Source organism: Cydia pomonella, chromosome 12 (assembly GCF_033807575.1).
Source record: "Cydia pomonella isolate Wapato2018A chromosome 12, ilCydPomo1, whole genome shotgun sequence".
NCBI classification, from domain to species: Eukaryota; Metazoa; Arthropoda; class Insecta; order Lepidoptera; family Tortricidae; genus Cydia; species Cydia pomonella.
The window spans coordinates 17,720,492-17,741,783 of record NC_084714.1 but is presented as its reverse complement, the minus strand read 5'-3'; the positions used below and the strand labels follow the sequence as shown (position 1 = coordinate 17,741,783).

The window sequence follows — 21,292 nt, the reverse complement described above, 5'->3', positions numbered from 1 at the left end:
CTCGACCAGGAATAACACGCGTTATAACGCCAATAGGCCATTGCAAGGGCGGTGCATTATTAACGTTGATAAGCACGACAGTGCCTACGGCTAATGGCCTAGCTGGAGTATTCCATTTTTCTCTGCTCTGCAAGTTGTGAAGGTATTCAGTTCGGAAACGTTTCCAAAAAGATTGGACAATTGAATCTAACAACGAATACCGGGTTAAAAGGTCCGTTCGTTCCTGACTCAAATCGGCTGCGGGTAAGTGCTGCAAGGGTGCAGTACATATGAAATGAGCGGGGGTCAGCGCAGTAGGTTCCGATGGATCGGAACTCAAAACGTAAAGAGGTCTACTGTTCAGCTGACTCTCGATCTGAATTGTCACCGTTAATAGTTCCTGATAGGTCAAAATTTGTTTGCCTATGACGCGGTGAAGATGCGTTTTAAAGCTTTTAATATTACTTTCCCAAGCGCCTCCGAAGTGAGGTGCGTTGGGAGGGTTTAAGCGCTACGTTATACGATGCTTTAAGAGCTCCTCGCGAAACGTTTTGTAATAATCTTCGGTGTTAAGAAAAGAATAAAGTTCTTTAAGATAAGCCTTAGCGCCTAGGAAGTTTGTTCCATGATCACTATATAACACCTGACACGGCTCACGGCGGGAAATAAATCTTTTGAAGGCATCTAAGAATGCCTCTGAACTGAGCGACGAGACGAGTTCAGTATGAACGGCCTTTGTCACCATACAGATGAAAAGACACAGCCATGCCTTTTGGCTTTGTGCCCCACGCTTTCTGACCATGGTAATGTTGAAAGGACCGGCATAATCTACCCCCGTGTGCGTGAATGCTTTACTTTCATTAACACGGCACTCTGGCAGGTCTGCCATAGAAGGGAACGTATTGGTCGGATTGACTCTGAAACAAGTGTTACATTTGTGAAAGCGCTGTCTCACAATTCGACGTGCTGACAAAATCTAATATTTCTGTCTCAAAATAGAAAGCAAAAGTTGCGGGCCAGCGTGCAAGTTACCGCGATGGAAAAAATCAATTAAAATTTCAATAAGGTGCCCTTTCTTGGGCAACACTGCGGGATGTTTACTACCATAATCCAGAGAAGAGATGCCTAGACGTCCTCCCACTCGTAGAACGTCATCAGCGATAAAAGGAAATAATTTGCGAAGTGAGGGTGAGCATATCTTGCCATTTTTAATATTGCGTAAATCATCAGCAAATGAAGTTTGTTGAATGACCTTGACCACGAACAATTCTGCCGCGTCTAGGTCAGAGGCAGTGATTTCGCCACCTCGAGGTAGTTTTTAAAACATGGACAACTGATTTAAGAAACCGGTGCCATGAAGAGAACCTTTCACCCAACTCCAGAAACCAGTGACTACTGTTGCTTTTATTAGTAACAACAAAAGAGACAACCTTTTCCTCGGAAAGTGCCTAGCTGTGGGCGAGAACTTAGTTATAGGCCATTCGTTAACTGGTAAAGATGCCCAGGACGGACCGTTAAACCAGAGATTATAGTCCTTTAAGCGGGAGGGAAGTAATCCACGAGACAAACAATCTGCAGGGTTCTCAGATCCGGACACATGATAGAAACGCTCCGGTGCGTAATTTGCTTGACATTGAGCAATGCGGTTGGCCACATAGGTAGCGAACCTATGCAGTGATGAGTGCACCCAGCATAAAGCGACCTCTGAGTCTGAAAATGCGTAGACATCGTCAATGCTGTGGCGTTCTGATAGTATATCATGGACGACACGAAGCAGCTTTGACATTAAAACAACTGCACAAAGTTCCAAACGCGCAACAGTCACCGTCTTCACCGGCGCGACTTTCGATTTGGAGCAAATTAAGCGCATGACGGGATGTTGATTGTCCGTAACTACGTGTGCGTAGATGACACAGCCGTACGCTTTTTCACTTGCGTCAGCAAAAGCAATAAGTGTTACCTTTGAGGTTTTTTGAATGCCTAGATGTCGAGAAAATTTTATGTCAGAAATAAGAGGCAGCTCGCTGACAAACTGGTGCCATAAACATAAAATGTGCTGAGGTGGTAAATCATCCCAGCCTTGTTTCAACAGCCACAACTCCTTTATGAGGAGTTTAGAATAAAGAATAACGGGCCCTACTAGGCCAAGAACGTCATACAAGCGGGCGGTGGCAGAAAGAATAGCTCGTTTCGTGCCTGTGAGCGGAGGAGGTGAGACAGTGAAAACAAATTCATCAGACCCAGGAAGCCATTGAAGGCCAAGTATCTTAAGCGAGCCGCTGTCATCGAAAGAGACTGATTCAGACTGGCGATGGGTTGCGGGAATGTGTTCCAGCAACTGAGGAGAGTTGCTAGTCCATTTAACTAAATCAAACCCACCAGCCTTGAAGAGGCTAATTAACTGGGTCGCTGTCGTAACTGCTTCCTCGTGGGAAGAAGCAGAAGAAGCTAGATCGTCCATGTAAACGTCTCGTTCGAGGACATTTGGCTGCGAGCGGGTACCTATCACGTTCGTCGCTAGCGAGCTGACGAAGTGTGCGCAATGCAAGGAATGGAGAAGATCGAAGACCGAAAGCGACACGGTTGAAACAGTAGGTATTTAGCGGTTCTTCAGGTGAAAAGCGATATAATATCCTTTGAAAGGAGCGGTGCGGAGGATGTACTTCGATACATAAGTACATTTGCCGAACATCGGCGAAAAAGGCAATGCGGAATATGCGGACGTTCAGAAGAATCTGAAAAATATCAGCCTGCAAGTTGCAGCCAGTATGTAGAAGGTCGTTCAAGGACAGACCGCTGTCCGTCTTACAACTTCCATCCAGGACTAAGAGCACTTTAGTAGTGGCTTTGTCGTTGCGAATAATCGGGTGATGTGGTAGATGGAAACCTGGATTTTTCAAACAAACTCCAAATGAGACCACAGAGCGAGTTCGAGCTTGTGCTGTTCAGCTCCCGGTCTGTGGACTTCAAGACGACAGATCTGAACATGGACCTTCTGGCCAAGCTGCAGCAAGACTGGCAGGAGAAATATCAAGAGACTCATAACCGGGTATTAAAACTGCGCGAGCATCTGGAGGGACTGTGGGACTGTTTGGATAAAGACCAGATATACAGAGCGAACTTCTTCAAGGCGCACCCAGGCTGCCATGCAGCCACTGAAGCTGCCATCGAGGAGGAAATCAAGCGCTGCGAGAAGATTCAGGTGTTGGTAGCGAACGTGCGCACAGAAATCAAGCTCATGTGGGAACACATCATGTTTTCCGCCAAGCAGCGAGAAGAGTTCGTCTACTACTACCAGGACGTCTTCACGGAAGAGACCCTCCGGATACATAAAATGTATCTGGATAGGATTACTGAGTACTACAATGAGCACAAGCCCATTTTCTAGTTAGTGGTGACGCGCAGGAACCTGTGGCTGAAGCAGGCCGAGCTGGACGCGCGCGCCTCCGAGCCGGGCCGCCTCCACAACCGCGGCGGGAACCTGCTCCGGGAGGAGAAGGAGAGGAAAGCTATCGAAGTTAAAGACGCTTTCGACTGTATCGACAAATTTACTGATGACGACAGTGAAGAAGAATACTGCACGCCCAGCAAGGAGGACACGCCACCGGAACCCACGGAGGAAGAACCATGCCCAGAACCAGAAATAATCCCCAAAGAATGGACGCGGACTCTGGTTAACACGCATATGAGCATAAATGAGGCCGAAGATGGCGCCACTTCCAGCTTCACGGACGACCTGTCCCTGTTGACTGATGACCTGTCCCTGTTGACTGATGACCTGTCCCTGTTGACTGATGACCTGTCCCTGTTGACTGATGACCGGTCCCTGTTGACTGATGACGACAGTGAAGAAGAATACTGCACGCCCAGCAAGGAGGACACGCCACCGGAACCCACGGAGGAAGAAACATGCCCGGAACCAGAAATAATCCCCAAAGAAGTGTTAGAGAATAGTGTCTTCACGTCTGAAAGAGAATCCTGTCAATTGATACATGATGGAAAGGTTAAACTGATTGGAACACGAATTAAAAATGGAGGTCTCTACAAGCTGAAAGTTACTGTATCGAACCAAACTCCAGAATTGAACACCGTGTCAACAAAAAACACTTTACAGTTATATCACGAAAGATTTGCTCATCAGAACAAAAGACACGTTAAACAACTGATTGAAAAGGAACTTGGCATCAAAGTTAAACTTGATTCTAAATTATGCACTGGATGCATCTACGGAAAAGCACATAGACATAAATTTGGAACAAGAGAACAAGCTAATGAACCAGGTGAGATTATACATACCGACGTATGTGGCCCTTTTCCAAATTCATTCACGAAATTACGCTACTTTGTTTTGTTCAAGGACGGCTACAGCAAATATCGTCATGTCTACTTCATGAAGCATAAGTCTGAAGTTAAAGCCAAGCTCGTGCAGATGATCAATGAAGCAAAAACAACTGGCCATACCATAAAAACAATACTTAGCGACAACGGTGGTGAATTTAAAAATGAATGAATCAATCTCATGGCATCCAACACCGATTGACAATGCCTTACACAGCTGAGCAAAATGGATCCAGCGAGAGAGAAAATCGCACCCTGGTAGAAGCTGCTCGCACTATGATGCACGCTCATGAGGAACTCCCAGTTGCCTGTTGGTCAGAGCTCGTCAATACGGCTGCTTACATCTTAAACAGAACCGGACCAACTTCTCAAGAAGAAAAGTCACCATTCGAACTCTGGTTTGGAAAGAAACCTGCCATAAAACATTTAAGAGTTATTGGAACAGAATGTTTTGCACACGTTCCTTAACAAAAGCGAACAAAGATGTCCAAGAAAGCCCAAAAATGTATTTTAATTGGCTACGAAGGTGATGATGGCTATCGGTTGCTGAGTTTTAACAAGAATAACGAACCGACTCTAATCAGGTCAAGAGACGTAATCTTTAACGAATCTATAATAAGATCTATCTGTTGGATTAGAATCAGATGCTCCTGATGCAGATGAACAACCCACTACTGAAATAGAGATTCACTTCCCAAAGACTGAACAAAATCATCCAATCTTTGATGCAAGGGAGGATATAGAACAAGATGACGAAGTATCTTCTGGTATGCCTCAAATATCAAATGATTTACCTTGTCAACAAGAGGAAGATCCCGTAGAAAGGTATGATACTCCTGAACCTGATGGATGTCGAATAAACCACTCTGATGAAGACCATGATGATCATAATGAAATTCCTGAAGCTAGAATTCTCAGAGATATTACTCTTGAATGTTGCAAACGCTTATCTTTACCAATTTTGTAAACCTACTAATTAAAAAATGTTACTATAGTATAGACGAATTTCTTAATGATAAAGATTTAAAGTAACTAGATATATTCAATTAAATGTGATAAATACTTTTAAATGTGCTAAATGAGAATAAATTTAAATGTATGTAATTAAATTGTATAAGTTATATCATTAAATATTAGTATTATTAACATAAGATGGACAGAACATAACATAGGTATAAGTATAGAAGTAAGACATTGTAATGCCCTCACAGGGTAGCATGTACTATTCCTAAGAAATTATATTTAACACCATGTATCCTGATGCATTACTGTACATGTATACAATAAATAAATACAAATACAAATACAAATTTCAAATAAAAATCGTTACTCGCACGTTAACGGCATCGGAAATATTTCAGAAAAAATATTCGGTCTAGCAACGGTAACGTTTAGCTCTAGGTTTGACAATCCTCATGTCTACTCGGCAAAACCGCACGTAATAGAAAGGATTACGTCAGAATTACCGGAGGAGTCATTAGATTTATCGGTAATAAAATTATTTGAAAATTTACCTCTGGCAGACGATAGCTTTAACGAACCCGGACCTATTGATATGCTTTTAGGTGCCAATTTCTTTGTCGAAATTTTACTAGATCACAAAATTCGCAACGCCGGCATACCGGCAGCTATAGAGAGTACTCTAGGTTATATAATTATGGGAGACAGCAAGTGGCCGTCCTCACCACAATCCGAGACGCGAGCCTTCTGTGCGTTCACGCATGAACCGCTTAACCAAAGTTTGGAAAAGTTTTGGGCCCAAGAAGAGGTTCCAAATAAAAGGTTTTTAAGCCCTGACGATCAGGCATGTGAACAAATATTCACCACAACTACAACGCGTAACGATAATGGTTCTTACGCTGTGGACCTTCCTTTCAAAGAAAGTCCTAACTCTTTAGGCAATTCTTTTCTAACCGCAAAAAAGAGATTCTTAATGCTCGAAAATAAGTTTTCTCGGAACCCGCAACTTCATAAAAGTTATAATGAGATTATTCTCGATTACATGGATAAGGAAATTATTTCTCTGGTTCCTCCTGAGGAACTCCTCGGCCCAGGTTTCCATCTACCACATCACCCGATTATTCGCAACGACAAAGCCACTACTAAAGTGCGCTTAGTCCTGGATGGAAGTTGTAAGACGGACAGCGGTCTGTCCTTGAACGACCTTCTACATACTGGCTGCAACTTGCAGGCTGATATTTTTCAGATTCTTCTGAACGTCCACATATTCCGCATTGCCTTTTTCGCCGATGTTCGGCAAATGTACTTATGTATCGAAGTACATCCTCCGCACCGCTCCTTTCAAAGGATATTATATCGCCTTTCACCTGAAGAACCGCTAAATACCTACTGTTTCAACCGTGTCGCTTTCGGTCTTCTGAGGTATGGCGGGCGATTGCGGGTCGGGGATGGATATACTTTCTTCTTATTAATGTGGATCGAATTATTCAATGTTTATTTACATATAGACATGACAAGAGTGACATTAAGAAAAGAATAAAGAAATCATGTGGCCTGCATTTATAAATAAGTCTATGGAGTTTAATCAAAACCTATAACATCCTCCCTTTTTGTTAAACGTTATAGGTTTGTGATGGCGCGCGCAGCCACGCATCACAATACCACGCCACCGCCGCGTGATCTGTCCCGAGCTACCCATCGCGCCGCATGCCGGCCGCCGAGCGACTGAGAGTCGCTGCCCCCGCCCGCGCCCCGCGAGCCGCGCACTATAAAAGCCAGCGCGGTCGCCTAGATAGCAGGCAGTCGCTCTCACAGCCTTCCGCTGTGAGGACCGCTGCTCTCCCGGTACGAGCCGGCGTGTTTTCAGACGCGTTAAGGCTCCCGGTCCCTAGCCACCCTACCCTTCCTGATTCCCGTAGGCCAGTTGAGCCGGCGTGTTTACAGACGCGTTAAGGCACCTGGAGTACGTACCCCTTCCCGATTCCTTATCCCGGTTGTGCCGGCGTGTTTACAGATGCGTGAAGGCACCCGGGATATCCACCCCTATACTATCTCGCTCCCGTCAAAACCACCCCTTCACTCTTAGGGGATACCGATCCCAAAACTCGCGAGTAGCTTAGGGTCCGCGCCGTCCCGTAATCCCGTTGCTATAAATTAGAATCATCCCCCGTGTCGTACCTAGCCTAGGACATCTAGATTTAAGGAACCTTTATTTATAATAAACCGGCATAAAAGCCCGCCGATTTGTGTTACAGCATTACCTTTGGTTTCTTTGTCTCACCCTGCACCCTCTCTCTCCTCTGAGCTAACTAGGAAACCATTGCTCCCGTCTGGAACAAGGGAGTTGTATGAGGCCACGCTCGCCCCGGCGAACGTGACCCCATCACAGGTTATATGTTAACCCAATAATGCCACATATTAATGTCATTCTCGGCTTAGAAACTGGTTTCGTCAGTATGTCCGCACATTGGTATTCCGTTGGAACTTACTTCACATTTAATTCGTTTGAAGCAACTAGCTCTCTGACATAAAAGTGTCTTATGGCAATATGCTTCGTTCTTCTATGAAGTTCAGGATTCTGAGCCAGTTTTAAAGCAGCATCATTGTCAATCTGCAATGTAGGAATTTCACTTAATGTAGTTATTTCCTGGAACAGTCGTTGTAGCCAGACTATTTCTCGCGCTACTTCGCTTGCCGCGACTATTTCTGCTTCAGTGCTCGAGATCGCAACTGATGTCTGTCTTCGACTTGCCCACGATATAGCACCTCCTGCGTATACACAAAGTATGCCTGAAGTGGAGCGCCCCATAGTGAAATCTCCGCCGTGATCAGAGTCACTATAACATTCCAACACTCCGGGTTTGTGCCCTTTCTTATACACAATAACTGAATCCATAGTTCCTTTGAGGTAACGTAAAATGCGTTTTACTTTCAGAACATCTTCATGAGATGGATTCGCTAATGTTCTCGAAACAACACTTATGGCATAGGATATGTCTGGTCTGGTTCCTGTCATTAGGTATGCCAGTGCACCGACAGCTTCTCGATAAGGGAATCTGACATCATTGTCTTTTTCCGTATCTGATTGGACTTCCTTTATGATTGGAGTGCTGACAGCTTTGCAATCACTCATACCAAACTTTTCTAAAAGCTTGTTTACATAATGTTTCTGAGAAACCTTTATGGAACCATCCTTTTCATTTGTATTTAATCTCTAATCCATGAAAATAAGAGGCTGGTTTTGTTGTTATCTTGAATTTTCTCTTCAGTTCATTTAGAAACTTTTCAGATTCCTTCTGATCAGTAGAGGCAATCAAGCCATCGTCAACATATAGTCCCATTATTATTTTGTTTCCGTTTCTGTTTCGAATAAACAAACATGGGTCCATGTCACATTGCTTAAATCCAATTGATTTCAAGAAATCAACAATGCATTTGTTCCAGCGTCTTGGTGCTTGTTTGAGACCGTATAAACTTTTCTTTAATTTACAAACTCGATTTGTGCCATCATTATAACCTTCTGGCTGGTGCATGTAGATATCTTCGTTTAAAGAGCCATTTAGGAAAGCAGTGGCTACATCGAATTGTGTAAGAGACAATTTTTCATTTGCTGCAATGCTTAGAATTGAGCGTATAGTCGCCATCCTAGCAACAGGACTGAACGTTTCGTCGTAATCTAAACCTTTTTTTTGTGTATAGCCTCTCGCTACCAGTCTGGCTTTATATTTGTCAAGACTTCCATCTGCATTGGTTTTCTTTTTAAAGACCCATTTACAAGATATTAGTTTTCTATCTTTAGGTTGGTCTACCAAAATCCAAGTCTTGTTTAAATTTAAGGATTTCACCTCGCTTTCCATAGCTTTTATCCACTCAGCTTTCTGAGGACTCTTCATGGCTTCTTTATAAGTTTTAGGCTCATCTGAATCTTCAGCTATAGCTGACATGATAAAGTCATCATATCGAACTGGAGGGTTTAGTTTTAATCTATCTCTGAGAATTCTAGCTTCAGGAATTTCATTATGATCATCATGGTCTTCATCAGAGTAGTTTATTCGACATCCATCAGGTTCAGGAGTATCATACCTTTCTACGGGATCTTCCTCTTGTTGACAAGGTAAATCATTTGATATTTGAGGCATACCAGAAGATACTTCGTCATCTTGTTCTATATCCTCCCTTGCATCAAAGATTGGATGATTTTGTTCAGTCTTTGGGAAGTGAATCTCTATGTCAGTAGTGGGTTGTTCATCTGCATCAGGAGCATCTGATTCTAATCCAACAGATCTTATTATAGATTCGTTAAAGATTACATCTCTTGACCTGATTAGAGTCGGTTCGTTATTCTTGTTAAAACTCAGCAACCGATAGCCATCATCACCTTCGTAGCCAATTAAAATACATTTTTGGGCTTTCTTGGACATCTTTGTTCGCTTTTGTTAAGGAACGTGTGCAAAACATTCTGTTCCAATAACTCTTAAATGTTTTATGGCAGGTTTCTTTCCAAACCAGAGTTCGAATGGTGACTTTTCTTCTTGAGAAGTTGGTCCGGTTCTGTTTAAGATGTAAGCAGCCGTATTGACGAGCTCTGACCAACAGGCAACTGGGAGTTCCTCATGAGCGTGCATCATAGTGCGAGCAGCTTCTACCAGGGTGCGATTTTCTCTCTCGCTGGATCCATTTTGCTCAGCTGTGTAAGGCATTGTCAATCGGTGTTGGATGCCATGAGATTGATTCATTCATTTTTAAATTCACCACCGTTGTCGCTAAGTATTGTTTTTATGGTATGGCCAGTTGTTTTTGCTTCATTGATCATCTGCACGAGCTTGGCTTTAACTTCAGACTTATGCTTCATGAAGTAGACATGACGATATTTGCTGTAGCCGTCCTTGAACAAAACAAAGTAGCGTAATTTCGTGAATGAATTTGGAAAAGGGCCACATACGTCGGTATGTATAATCTCACCTGGTTCATTAGCTTGTTCTCTTGTTCCAAATTTATGTCTATGTGCTTTTCCGTAGATGCATCCAGTGCATAATTCAGAATCAAGTTTAACTTTGATGCCAAGTTCCTTTTCAATCAGTTGTTTAACGTGTCTTTTGTTCTGATGAGCAAATCTTTCGTGATATAACTGTAAAGTGTTTTTTGTTGACACGGTGTTCAATTCTGGAGTTTGGTTCGATACAGTAACTTTCAGCTTGTAGAGACCTCCATTTTTAATTCGTGTTCCAATCAGTTTAACCTTTCCATCATGTATCAATTGACAGGATTCTCTTTCAGACGTGAAGACACTATTCTCTAACACTTCTTTGGGGATTATTTCTGGTTCTGGGCATGGTTCTTCCTCCGTGGGTTCCGGTGGCGTGTCCTCCTTGCTGGGCGTGCAGTATTCTTCTTCACTGTCGTCATCAGTCAACAGGGACCGGTCATCAGTCAACAGGGACAGGTCATCAGTCAACAGGGACAGGTCATCAGTCAACAGGGACAGGTCATCAGTCAACAGGGACAGGTCGTCCGTGAAGTTGGAAGTGGCGCCATCTTCGGCCTCATTTATGCTCATATGCGTGTTAACCAGAGTCCGCGTCCATTCTTTGGGGATTATTTCTGGTTCTGGGCATGGTTCTTCCTCCGTGGGTTCCGGTGGCGTGTCCTCCTTGCTGGGCGTGCAGTATTCTTCTTCACTGTCGTCATCAGTAAATTTGTCGATACAGTCGAAAGCGTCTTTAACTTCGATAGCTTTCCTCTCCTTCTCCTCCCGGAGCAGGTTCCCGCCGCGGTTGAGGAGGCGGCCCGGCTCGGAGGCGCGCGCGTCCAGCTCGGCCTGCTTCAGCCACAGGTTCCTGCGCGTCACCACTAACTAGAAAATAGGCTTGTGCTCATTGTAGTACTCAGTAATCCTATCCAGATACATTTTATGTATCCGGAGGGTCTCTTCCGTGAAGACGTCCTGGTAGTAGTAGACGAACTCTTCTCGCTGCTTGGCGGAAAACATGATGTGTTCCCACATGAGCTTGATTTCTGTGCGCACGTTCGCTACCAACACCTGAATCTTCTCGCAGCGCTTGATTTCCTCCTCGATGGCAGCTTCAGTGGCTGCATGGCAGCCTGGGTGCGCCTTGAGGAAGTTCGCTCTGTATATCTGGTCTTTATCCAAACAGTCCCACAGTCCCTCCAGATGCTCGCGCAGTTTTAATACCCGGTTATGAGTCTCTTGATATTTCTCCTGCCAGTCTTGCTGCAGCTTGGCCAGAAGGTCCATGTTCAGATCTGTCGTCTTGAAGTCCACAGACCGGGAGCTGAACAGCACAAGCTCGAACTCGCTCTGTGGTCTCATTTGGAGTTTGTTTGAAAAATCCAGGTTTCCATCTACCACATCACCCGATTATTCGCAACGACAAAGCCACTACTAAAGTGCTCTTAGTCCTGGATGGAAGTTGTAAGACGGACAGCGGTCTGTCCTTGAACGACCTTCTACATACTGGCTGCAACTTGCAGGCTGATATTTTTCAGATTCTTCTGAACGTCCGCATATTCCGCATTGCCTTTTTCGCCGATGTTCGGCAAATGTACTTATGTATCGAAGTACATCCTCCGCACCGCTCCTTTCAAATGATATTATATCGCTTTTCACCTGAAGAACCGCTAAATACCTACTGTTTCAACCGTGTCGCTTTCGGTCTTCGATCTTCTCCATTCCTTGCATTGCGCACACTTCGTCAGCTCGCTAGCGACGAACGTGATAGGTACCCGCTCGCAGCCAATGTCCTCGAACGAGACGTTTACATGGACGATCTAGCTTCTTCTGCTTCTTCCCACGAGGAAGCAGTTACGACAGCGACCCAGTTAATTAGCCTCTTCAAGGCTGGTGGGTTTGATTTAGTTAAATGGACTAACAACTCTCCTCAGTTGCTGGAACACATTCCCGCAACCCATCGCCAGTCTGAATCAGTCTCTTTCGATGACAGCGGCTCGCTTAAGATACTTGGCCTTCAATGGCTTCCTGGGTCTGATGAATTTGTTTTCACTGTCTCACCTCCTCCGCTCACAGGCACGAAACGAGCTATTCTTTCTGCCACCGCCCGCTTGTATGACGTTCTTGGCCTAGTAGGGTCCGTTATTCTTTATTCTAAACTCCTCATAAAGGAGTTGTGGCTGTTGAAACAAGGCTGGGATGATTTACCACCTCAGCACATTTTATGTTTATGGCACCAGTTTGTCAGCGAGCTGCCTCTTATTTCTGACATAAAATTTTCTCGACATCTAGGCATTGAAAAAACCTCAAAGGTAACACTTATTGCTTTTGCTGACGCAAGTGAAAAAGCGTACGGCTGTGTCATCTACGCACACGTAGTTACGGACAATCAACATCCCGTCATGCGCTTAATTTGCTCCAAATCAATCAAATCCAGGATCAATCAAAACTCGCAAATATTCACCAGAAGCATGATTCGCTTCTAGAAGTTTAACTTTTGCCGTAGCTAAAAAGGTTAAACAGTCATCAGACTCCGCCAACTCGCTGCTACAAGGCGCGGACGCTAAATGGCTTAAAGTGGATTTAGTTTGCAAACTATTATCAACCGTATCCCTTGGAGCGCGCGGTTGCGTATCGTTTGTCGCTTTATGAACACCTGTGCAAGCGGGTGCCGAAGGCGGCACTAGACTGGAAGAACAGTTTTGGGGCGGCATTAAACTAGACTGTTTATTTACCGGCGAATTGAAATGAAGCAGTGTATGATGCCTGGACGCACACACACTGCAGGTTCGTTGAGAACTACAAGCGGACAGCTTATGTTTGTAACTAAGACAATTATTACAAACTGAATTCGATTTTACAAATTTATACCTATCATGCGGTGTCATTTTTGCAAAAACGGAACACTGATACAAATGTTCATGTTTATCGGTTTTACACAATTGACAAATTGGTGTCTGGGCGGGTAGACTGACAAAAGATTTGGTTTGGATGTTTTTTGGAGTAGGTTTAGACACGGCGGGAAAAGTTTGTTTTGACAGCGAGTGAGGTACGACCCTGGTCTGCTCTTTGATAAACTCAACAAGGTTAGCATAAGACGGACACTTTTCTTTACGATAAAACATTTCGAACAACTTAACAGATTCCGGATCCAATCTTTGTAATGCGAGATGTAAAAAGAGGAAATCTGCCAAGTCGTTTAACTTGAGCGCCTTTAGCGCCCTTACAGATGCGTCGAATTTGCATAGAAAGGCATCCAAATTTGCTTCCGACCCGGTCGGTATAGTTTTAAAATTCAATAATTGATTAGCGTAGCCAGTAGCCAGCGCGCGTTTATCCTCATATTTATCAATAAGAGCTTGCCACATAATAAGATAGTTCTCTCCTGTGGCCGGCAGGCCGGCACACACAGACTTCGCCTTGTCCGTCAATTTACCTACTAAAAACTGCACACTTTCGCTGTCCGATAGACGCGGATTGTTATGAATGACACTTTTGAATTGCTTATAAAATAAAGGCCAATTTTGAATCTCACCGTTAAATGGTAACAATTCAATAGCGGGCAACTTATGCTTTACGGCATAAGATTGACTTTTTTGTACCTCATTCATATTATCCTTTATGCCAGCATGCACGCGTTTTATTTGACAATACATCTCATCAAAGGCGATCAAAGGTTGATAATTAACCGTAGCGTTAGGTTTTTGTTGGATTAATCGCGAGTTATACATGTCCAAGACGCGTTCAAAATCAGACCGCAACTGGTCTAAACCGGCGACATTATTTACAAACAAATTGCGTTGTATTTCATCTTGTTGCGCCTTAAGTGATAAGGTATAAATATTTTGTAAACGCGTAAAATACGCATTACGTTTACCTTCAAGGATGACAAGTTCACCGGGGCCGGTGATGGATGCATCTTTATCATCGGTCATGATCAAAACTTGTTACTAAGCGGCAATTTACAACAAATATACCTACAGTAATTAATAATAACAACGATATACAGAATACAGAAAGCGGTGGTAATTATTCAATACGGTACCAAATTACACCTTAGTACAAATGAAATAAGAGCGAGTAGAAATGCTAATATTATTTCGCGAAATTTAAACAATTAAGCAACGAATTTTATGAATCCACGTATTATAAACGACAAATACGCGATTTGCAATTTAAAAGTATTTAAAGCGCGTAAAATTATAAAAATTAATGCGGTTTGCGGGAAGAAAGTCGTAACTGTATGCGATACAAGTTGCGCTTACGACCTTTTATACGAACTATGCAATCGAACAATCGTGAACGAACGAACCTTCAACTTTCGGGTAGATATGATATAACTTCCTATGCGAAATACTTGTGTTTGAGCGAAATTAATGAAATCTCGAACAACTGCGTTTCGAATGGTAAAAACTAGGTATTACACTTATACTTATAATGCCGATTTGCGGGAGCGAAAAACGAAATATCAAATTAGGTACCTACTTGCGGTGCGGGATTGACAAATGAATGAAAAAAAAGTAGAAAACCTAATTTGATGAATCAAGCATAAAGTAAGTACTTAGCCCAGATTTATTTCGAAGTAGTGTGATATTACTGTTATTTAAAATATTAAGTAGCTACCTACTTTAAGAATAGGCGTATCACTTGAGAATTAGATTGCAAAACTAATTGAACATCCAGTTCGAAAAGGACCAATTTTATTATGGTTGATTTAAATTTTAAATTTTTGAAATCCTTTCCCATAAAATTAATTTTATTTTTTGCGGTGCGCTTTTTTGTGCTTTTCAGTCACGAGCGCTTTGAATTTAGTGGACTGTATGACTGGTTTGCGGATGTACAATAGCGAAAGGAAAATAGCGGGGAAATGGGAAATTCACACTCACTTACTTGAAAAATGTCCGTTTATTATGGTTAGCTGGCACGTGTTTTCCTGCGATCGCCACAGGAGCGCTGACTTTTCACCAAGGCCTTGGACTTTTCTTGCTGTCCTCGACAAACACTCAACACACACGTTTTTTATACGGATTGTTCGATTGAATTAAACTGATTTTTCTTGATTGATGACGAGCGGATCCGACGCCGTACCACTCAAGTCGCCATATTATATTGGACCAAATGGGTTCCATAGGTGTCGCTCGCAGCGTTGCAGCGCGAGTGCGAGCGAGACAGCAATATACAAGTGTGAATGTGAGGGAGCGGATGAGGTATAGGAGGATTTTTAAGAGCGTACAAAAATTTAATAATTAATTGCAAAAACGAAACTTAACATACGTCCAATTATGAGAATGGTTCACGAGTGTTCTTGACTTGCAGAGATGTGAAAAATAGTTTATAAAAAGTATTTAAATACAAAATACAAATACTTCCTTGATAAACTATTTCAAATGCAAAATTTAAAATAGTTTTCAGTTTTTGTGTCTGTATAATGTTATAATGTATAATGTTATAATGTTGTTAGTTGTCATTTGTTTTTATCGCTGCTTTGCAACTCTTGCGTCACCGTTGTGCGTGATATTTATGTTATTTTATCTTCTTAATGTACACAACTTGTAACCGAAGAGCCAAGCTTTACTTTACTTTATTTTGATTATTTTTTATTATCATTCATGGGTAAACACTCTCACTTTGGCGAAGTTAACACATTGTTATGGTAGTTATAAAACCTTTATCACCTAGGTGGTATCCTTAGTTTTAATATTGTAAGATTGAATTGAATTTCTGTTTAATTTCTTGCCATGTAAACACGTTTATTTTCGTTCATGTTTTGCACTGATGCTAGTAAGTAATAGACTAAAAAAATAAGTAATAAATGGTCTTGTTATCGTTGTTATCTGTATCTATCAGCACGCGTACGACATGGCCTCTTTTCTCATCATGACGTCTCGCCGTCAGACTAGATGGCGTTGATCGCCGCCCTTTCGCCGCCGCAAAGCCGCGTTCAGTTTTATGTTTTATGTTTATGCCGTGTCGTACAGCTGCGTTCGTGACCCACAAATGGTCTCGCCGGAAGATCAGCGCTGACTTAGGGTTAGCATTAATGCTGAGGCGGGACCATTTCGTGGTAAACTATTTATTTATTCTATGTTTCTTCCTTTTGTTATGTTGTTATACTTTTGTATGTCATAGTTTATCACGAATAAATGCTATGATTTCTGATTTCTGATTTCAAATTTGTATTTAAAATACTAAATACTAAATAGGTATTTTCAAAATGCTTATTTATGGCTTTTTTAAAATACAAATTCTTTGCGATAAAAGGTACTCTTAAATAGTGAATACCTAGTCTGAATTAAAAAGTTAGTATTGCTCGGAATTTACAAGTTGGAGAGGCTTTCTTTATTCTTTAAAAATAGTGTGTATATCAGTCCTCTAGAGTGCAAATTTTGTGTCTCCTCATGTTTACCGGTTGAATGGACTTTTAAGTGATGGTTTTTAATGGTCAGTTATTAAAAGCATTAATTTAGATTTGTAATGTTTTACAGCTAGTATATACCTCTCGTTCGTTGGTGAAAACGTCTCGTTTGTGTTTCACCAGCTCAGAATAGTTTGTTTACCCCTCGGGCCTTGAAACCCTTGCAACGCTTAAGATTCCACATTTTTAATCTCTCGCTACGCTTGTGTTCATTTGCGGCGTTACTAAACAGATTCACCAGTTCCATGTTAAAATAATAAATAAATATTATAGGACATTATTACACAAATTGACTAAGTCCCACAGTAATAAGCTCATTAAGGCTTGTGTTGTGGGTACTAGACAATGATATATATAAATATTTATAAATACTTAAATACATATACATAAGGTCGATATTTAAACGATAGATACAATAACAGCTTCGACAGGAAAACATAACTAAGTATGTAATAATAGTATTAAGCAAACGCGATCGGTCCGCGCGATCTCGCCAACTATTACATAAACCCTAGAGGTTTTCAATAGTGGCTTATTGTGTTCAACCCTGTTTCAAAAAATTCATAGTGAATAAATAAACTAAAAAAAAAACAGAAAACACCCATGACTCAAGAACAAAAACACACAAATAAATCACACAAATAAATGCCCTTACCAGTATTTGAACCCGGGACCATCGGCTTCATAGGCAGGGTCACTACCCACTAGGCCAGACCGGTCGCCATAAAAGAATGAGAGAGTTACAAGGATTGTAACATCAGAAGAGATTGTAACTCCTACTTACTTTACCTAATAAAAAGTATTTTGTATTTTGAAAATAGAAAATAGGTCCCAAAAACTATTTGAAATAAAATACAAAATAGTTTTCTTTAAAAGGTATTTAAATACAAAATACAAAATAGGTATTTTGCATTTTGTATTTGCATTTTAAATACAAGTATTTCAAATAAGTCACATCTCTGTTGACTTGGATAAAGAAAAGATAAATTAGCACCAACATCTGTATATGATTCAAGTGTATGTTCAGTTGGCTTTTAATGTGTAACGTAGTATTGAACAAAATAGTTGTATTTTGAATATATCTGAAATCTATACTATAGGTAATTTTAGGTAAAACATCAATATATTCGTCTAAAAATTGTTTACCGTTCAAAATTAAATCTGCAAATGGATTTTGAGACTCTTCACTTGTTTCATGTGAATTCTTTGTAGTTTTATCTTGCGGTTTTTCTGTTGCTGAGTTATCGGCGTTCGCATTTTGTGTGGTATTTTCACCAAATACACCAGGGTTTGTTACTCCTTTAATAGGCCCGGTAGTACTGCCTTCAGGGTGGTTAGCATTTATTGGCGACACTGAGTCAGTATCTTGAGAGTCGCTTGAATTTAAGTCATTTCCTGATGTGTCTTCTGTTGTAGCATCTTTTGTATCATTTGCTTTACTTGGTATTTGAGATTCTTCTTTAGTTTGACTCGGTGCTGGTGATAACTCTTCTGGAGTTGTATCAGACTTGTCAATATTTTTAGTCACTTCAGTAGTTTTATGATTTGGCCTTACTGGGATTGGCGAAGCTTCTATATTATCATTTGGTTCATATGGTAAGTCTTTAGGATCAATTGAAATTGTGTTATCATTGTTGGTTGAATCAGGTTTAGCAGGAATTGGTGATGCTCCTATTGGGTTATTGGGGACTGGTGATAAATCTTCTAGCTGTGAAGTAGTTGAAACTTTGGATGACAACGGGGCTGGGCCTACAGGAGTATTTACAGGTTTATTTTCATTAGTGCTTGGAGGCACTGGCAAAGTATTTGGAACTACTGGTCTTAATGGAATATGCACAACATTTAGAATTTTCCGGTTACCGCTTGCGGGATCATACGAAAGCTGTCCAGTATATTGAGGATTGCTTGGCTTCCCTGGTGCAGATACAGGTGGAGTTATGGGCGAAGATGCGGAGGAGGGGTATAAATCACTATATGGAAGTTTTGGTGAATTCCGATTTTGTAGTGAATTTGCTTGATCTCCTGGACTTGCCGGTTGAGAAATTGGATGTCTGATTGGTCGACTGAGTAAGTATAAAATAGCCGGCGGTAATGGGTTCGCTGAAAATAAAATTGTATCTTTGAATCAGACTGTAATAAAGCTGTACTTAATGTAATATGTATGAGTTGGTGTCAATACATAGCAGCAGTGAGTGAGTTTAGCAGTGAGGCAAGCCTAAGATGACTATTTTAATTACTCGTACTAAATCTCAAGAACGAAAAAATTCGTGGCCGACATATACAATAGTGTTTTAAGTATTCTGAAAAATTAATAAAATATTAGTACTTCATTTAATAAAATCCTTGCTTAAGCAACAAAATAGTGACCTATGTTTGAATATTACATCCATAATGGTTTTGGTCAGTGTACCTGTATTTGGTGCAGTTGGTAGTGCTGGTGGTACGGGGGCGGTCGGTGGCGTTGGTGGTACGGGGAGGCTTGGTGCAACTGGTGGCATTGGTGGTACTGGAAGACTTGGTGATACCGGAGGCATTGGTGGTACGGGCAGGCTTGGAGCCACTGGTGGTGATGGTGGCACAGGGAGGCTTGGAGCAAATGGTGGCGTTGGTGGTACTGGAAGGCTTGGAGCAACCGGTGGCGTTGGTGGTCGCGGGCGTCTAATCGGTTGTGTGTGAAGTAGGTATAGAAGTGCAGGCGGCAATATTTCGTCAGCTAAAACCATAAAACAAATTAATAAGGTAATACAAAGACTATGATAAACAGCTATAAGATATTTGCTTACTTGCTAATTGTTTTGGTGCCGCCGATACGTCTGAGTCAACATTTGCGCCTGAAACAAATACGTGAAGTCACATAAATTTCAGAACATTAATATACAACCATCTGAGTTCTTTTTTTAACTTGTACCTACTTGTAGGTAAGTAACAAAATATGTATGTCTGCATACTTTTGTTATGACAGATCGGTAACAATGCAATTACGATGGAATTGAACTGATCTCTTGAAGCAGTTCGGAGGTGGCTATAGAAACTCTATGATGAAACAATGCAATGTGATTTCATTTAGGTTTGTTAGAATCATCTTAACAAGTAACTAATAGACGATTATTGATAAATAAAGTACAGCCAGCTATACAAACTTGTATCAATATTGAGAATAAAACTTCTTTAGTAACAATGTTGTTCCAAATTTTTTTGGTAAATAAAGGTACTTAATAAAATAAATTCGCAATAGACCAGGTTATAAGTAAATGTGATTTAATGTGTCCAAAACGCGAAAGTTTTAAATGTTTTAATGTTCTTCCAAGCTTTTTAGGTTATCTGGGGACTTTCCTTTATCTGCTATCTTTGTAGTTTCTTATGACTTTATTTTAATAAGATACTAGTGAAATATAAAAAAAATGCAGTTTAACAATTTAAAACAAGTCCTTTATGGTAACTTTAACTTTAATTTTCTATACAGCGTATAAATAGACTTAAACCGACCGGGATATGGACCGTGATTACCTTTTAACCTACCTACCGTGAATACCTACAAACGTAAGCCAAGATAGTCATACAAGAAAATATTTAACTTGATTAGTATCTTTGTTGTTAATGCCGCTATGCAAACTGTTTGAAAGAAATAAGGAACGATAAATACTAACCAAATTCTTGGGTATCAAATTCAGCTCAAAAGGATAGAAAGCTAGAGCCAGTTGCATTTCTCTGTCTGTCAGCGTAAAAACGTTTGATAAAATTTATTGTACGAAATATTTTATAGTGCTCTGTGGCTATAATATACAATTTTAATCAGTGTGTGCGTGGTTGTGGTGCAACCCGCAGTCCGCGATTATACACGAAAAGTATTAATATAATAGTTTTTTTACTACAATAGTTTAAAAAAGCATCACTTACGTATTTCTCCAACTAAGGCCAGAATAAACACTATGCACAATACTTTTATAGACGCCATCTTTACCCTTGCTTCATCACACTATCGCGATGTTATAAGCAACGTCGTAACTAGCTCATACTTTTATATACTCTTAATAACCACCTGAACAAACATTTGCTTTTAAATTGTTAATTTGTAGCATCATACGTTCGAAGGCAATTTTTCTTGAAATGCCGGAAAAATATATGACGTAATTAATGAGAAGGTGATACAAACATTGTGAATTACTAATATAGATCAAAATTTTAAAGGCCTTTTTCAAAAATTCATCTTCTTTTCATTCTAAATGGATTTATTCAGGACTTAACCTTTAGATCAACCAGATTGATAGTAATAGGTACGTAAATACCAAAACAAAAATTGTTCAGTCAAAATATTTGCAAGTAAAACAAAATGTCCACCATCCACCACAACCTCCTTCACTGAAAGATATGATCTATCGAATTTCTATCGAACACATTAAAGTAATTTTCATTAAGAATAACTGCTTTATACAATTTCAATAAATGTTTTAAAAACAGTAAAATACAATGTTTGAACTTTTTTAAATATTGAATAAATGATAAATATAAACGAACAGTCATTACATTTTAGCTACTCAAAACAGTAAAAATTACTGTCTTTTCGGAACAGTAAAGTTACTGTTTTTTTTTTTCGATAGGCTCATACTCGTATAGAACTTTAAAGCATTAAA

The 21,292-nt window shown here is 40.8% G+C and overlaps 1 protein-coding gene across 5 annotated transcripts in view; it reads right to left on the bottom strand.

The window, feature by feature from the left end:
* The window catches only part of LOC133523756 (proteoglycan 4-like), a 32,630-nt gene extending 11,611 nt beyond the window's left edge, over positions 1-21,019 (bottom strand). For 2 of the 5 annotated variants that reach the window (XM_061859463.1, XM_061859464.1), the window contains exons 1-4: positions 20,559-21,017; positions 19,445-19,492; positions 19,072-19,374; positions 17,808-18,761 (exon numbers count right to left, since the gene is read on the bottom strand). In XM_061859463.1, the coding sequence (XP_061715447.1) occupies positions 17,808-18,761; positions 19,072-19,374; positions 19,445-19,492; positions 20,559-20,616 (1,363 nt within the window). In that variant the 5' untranslated portion in view covers positions 20,617-21,017. Of the gene's footprint in view, positions 1-17,807; positions 18,762-19,071; positions 19,375-19,444; positions 19,493-20,558 lie in introns of all 5 variants that reach the window. The other 3 variants (XM_061859465.1, XM_061859467.1, XM_061859466.1) reach the window with 2 other exon arrangements.
* Positions 21,020-21,292: the final 273 nt, after the last annotated feature.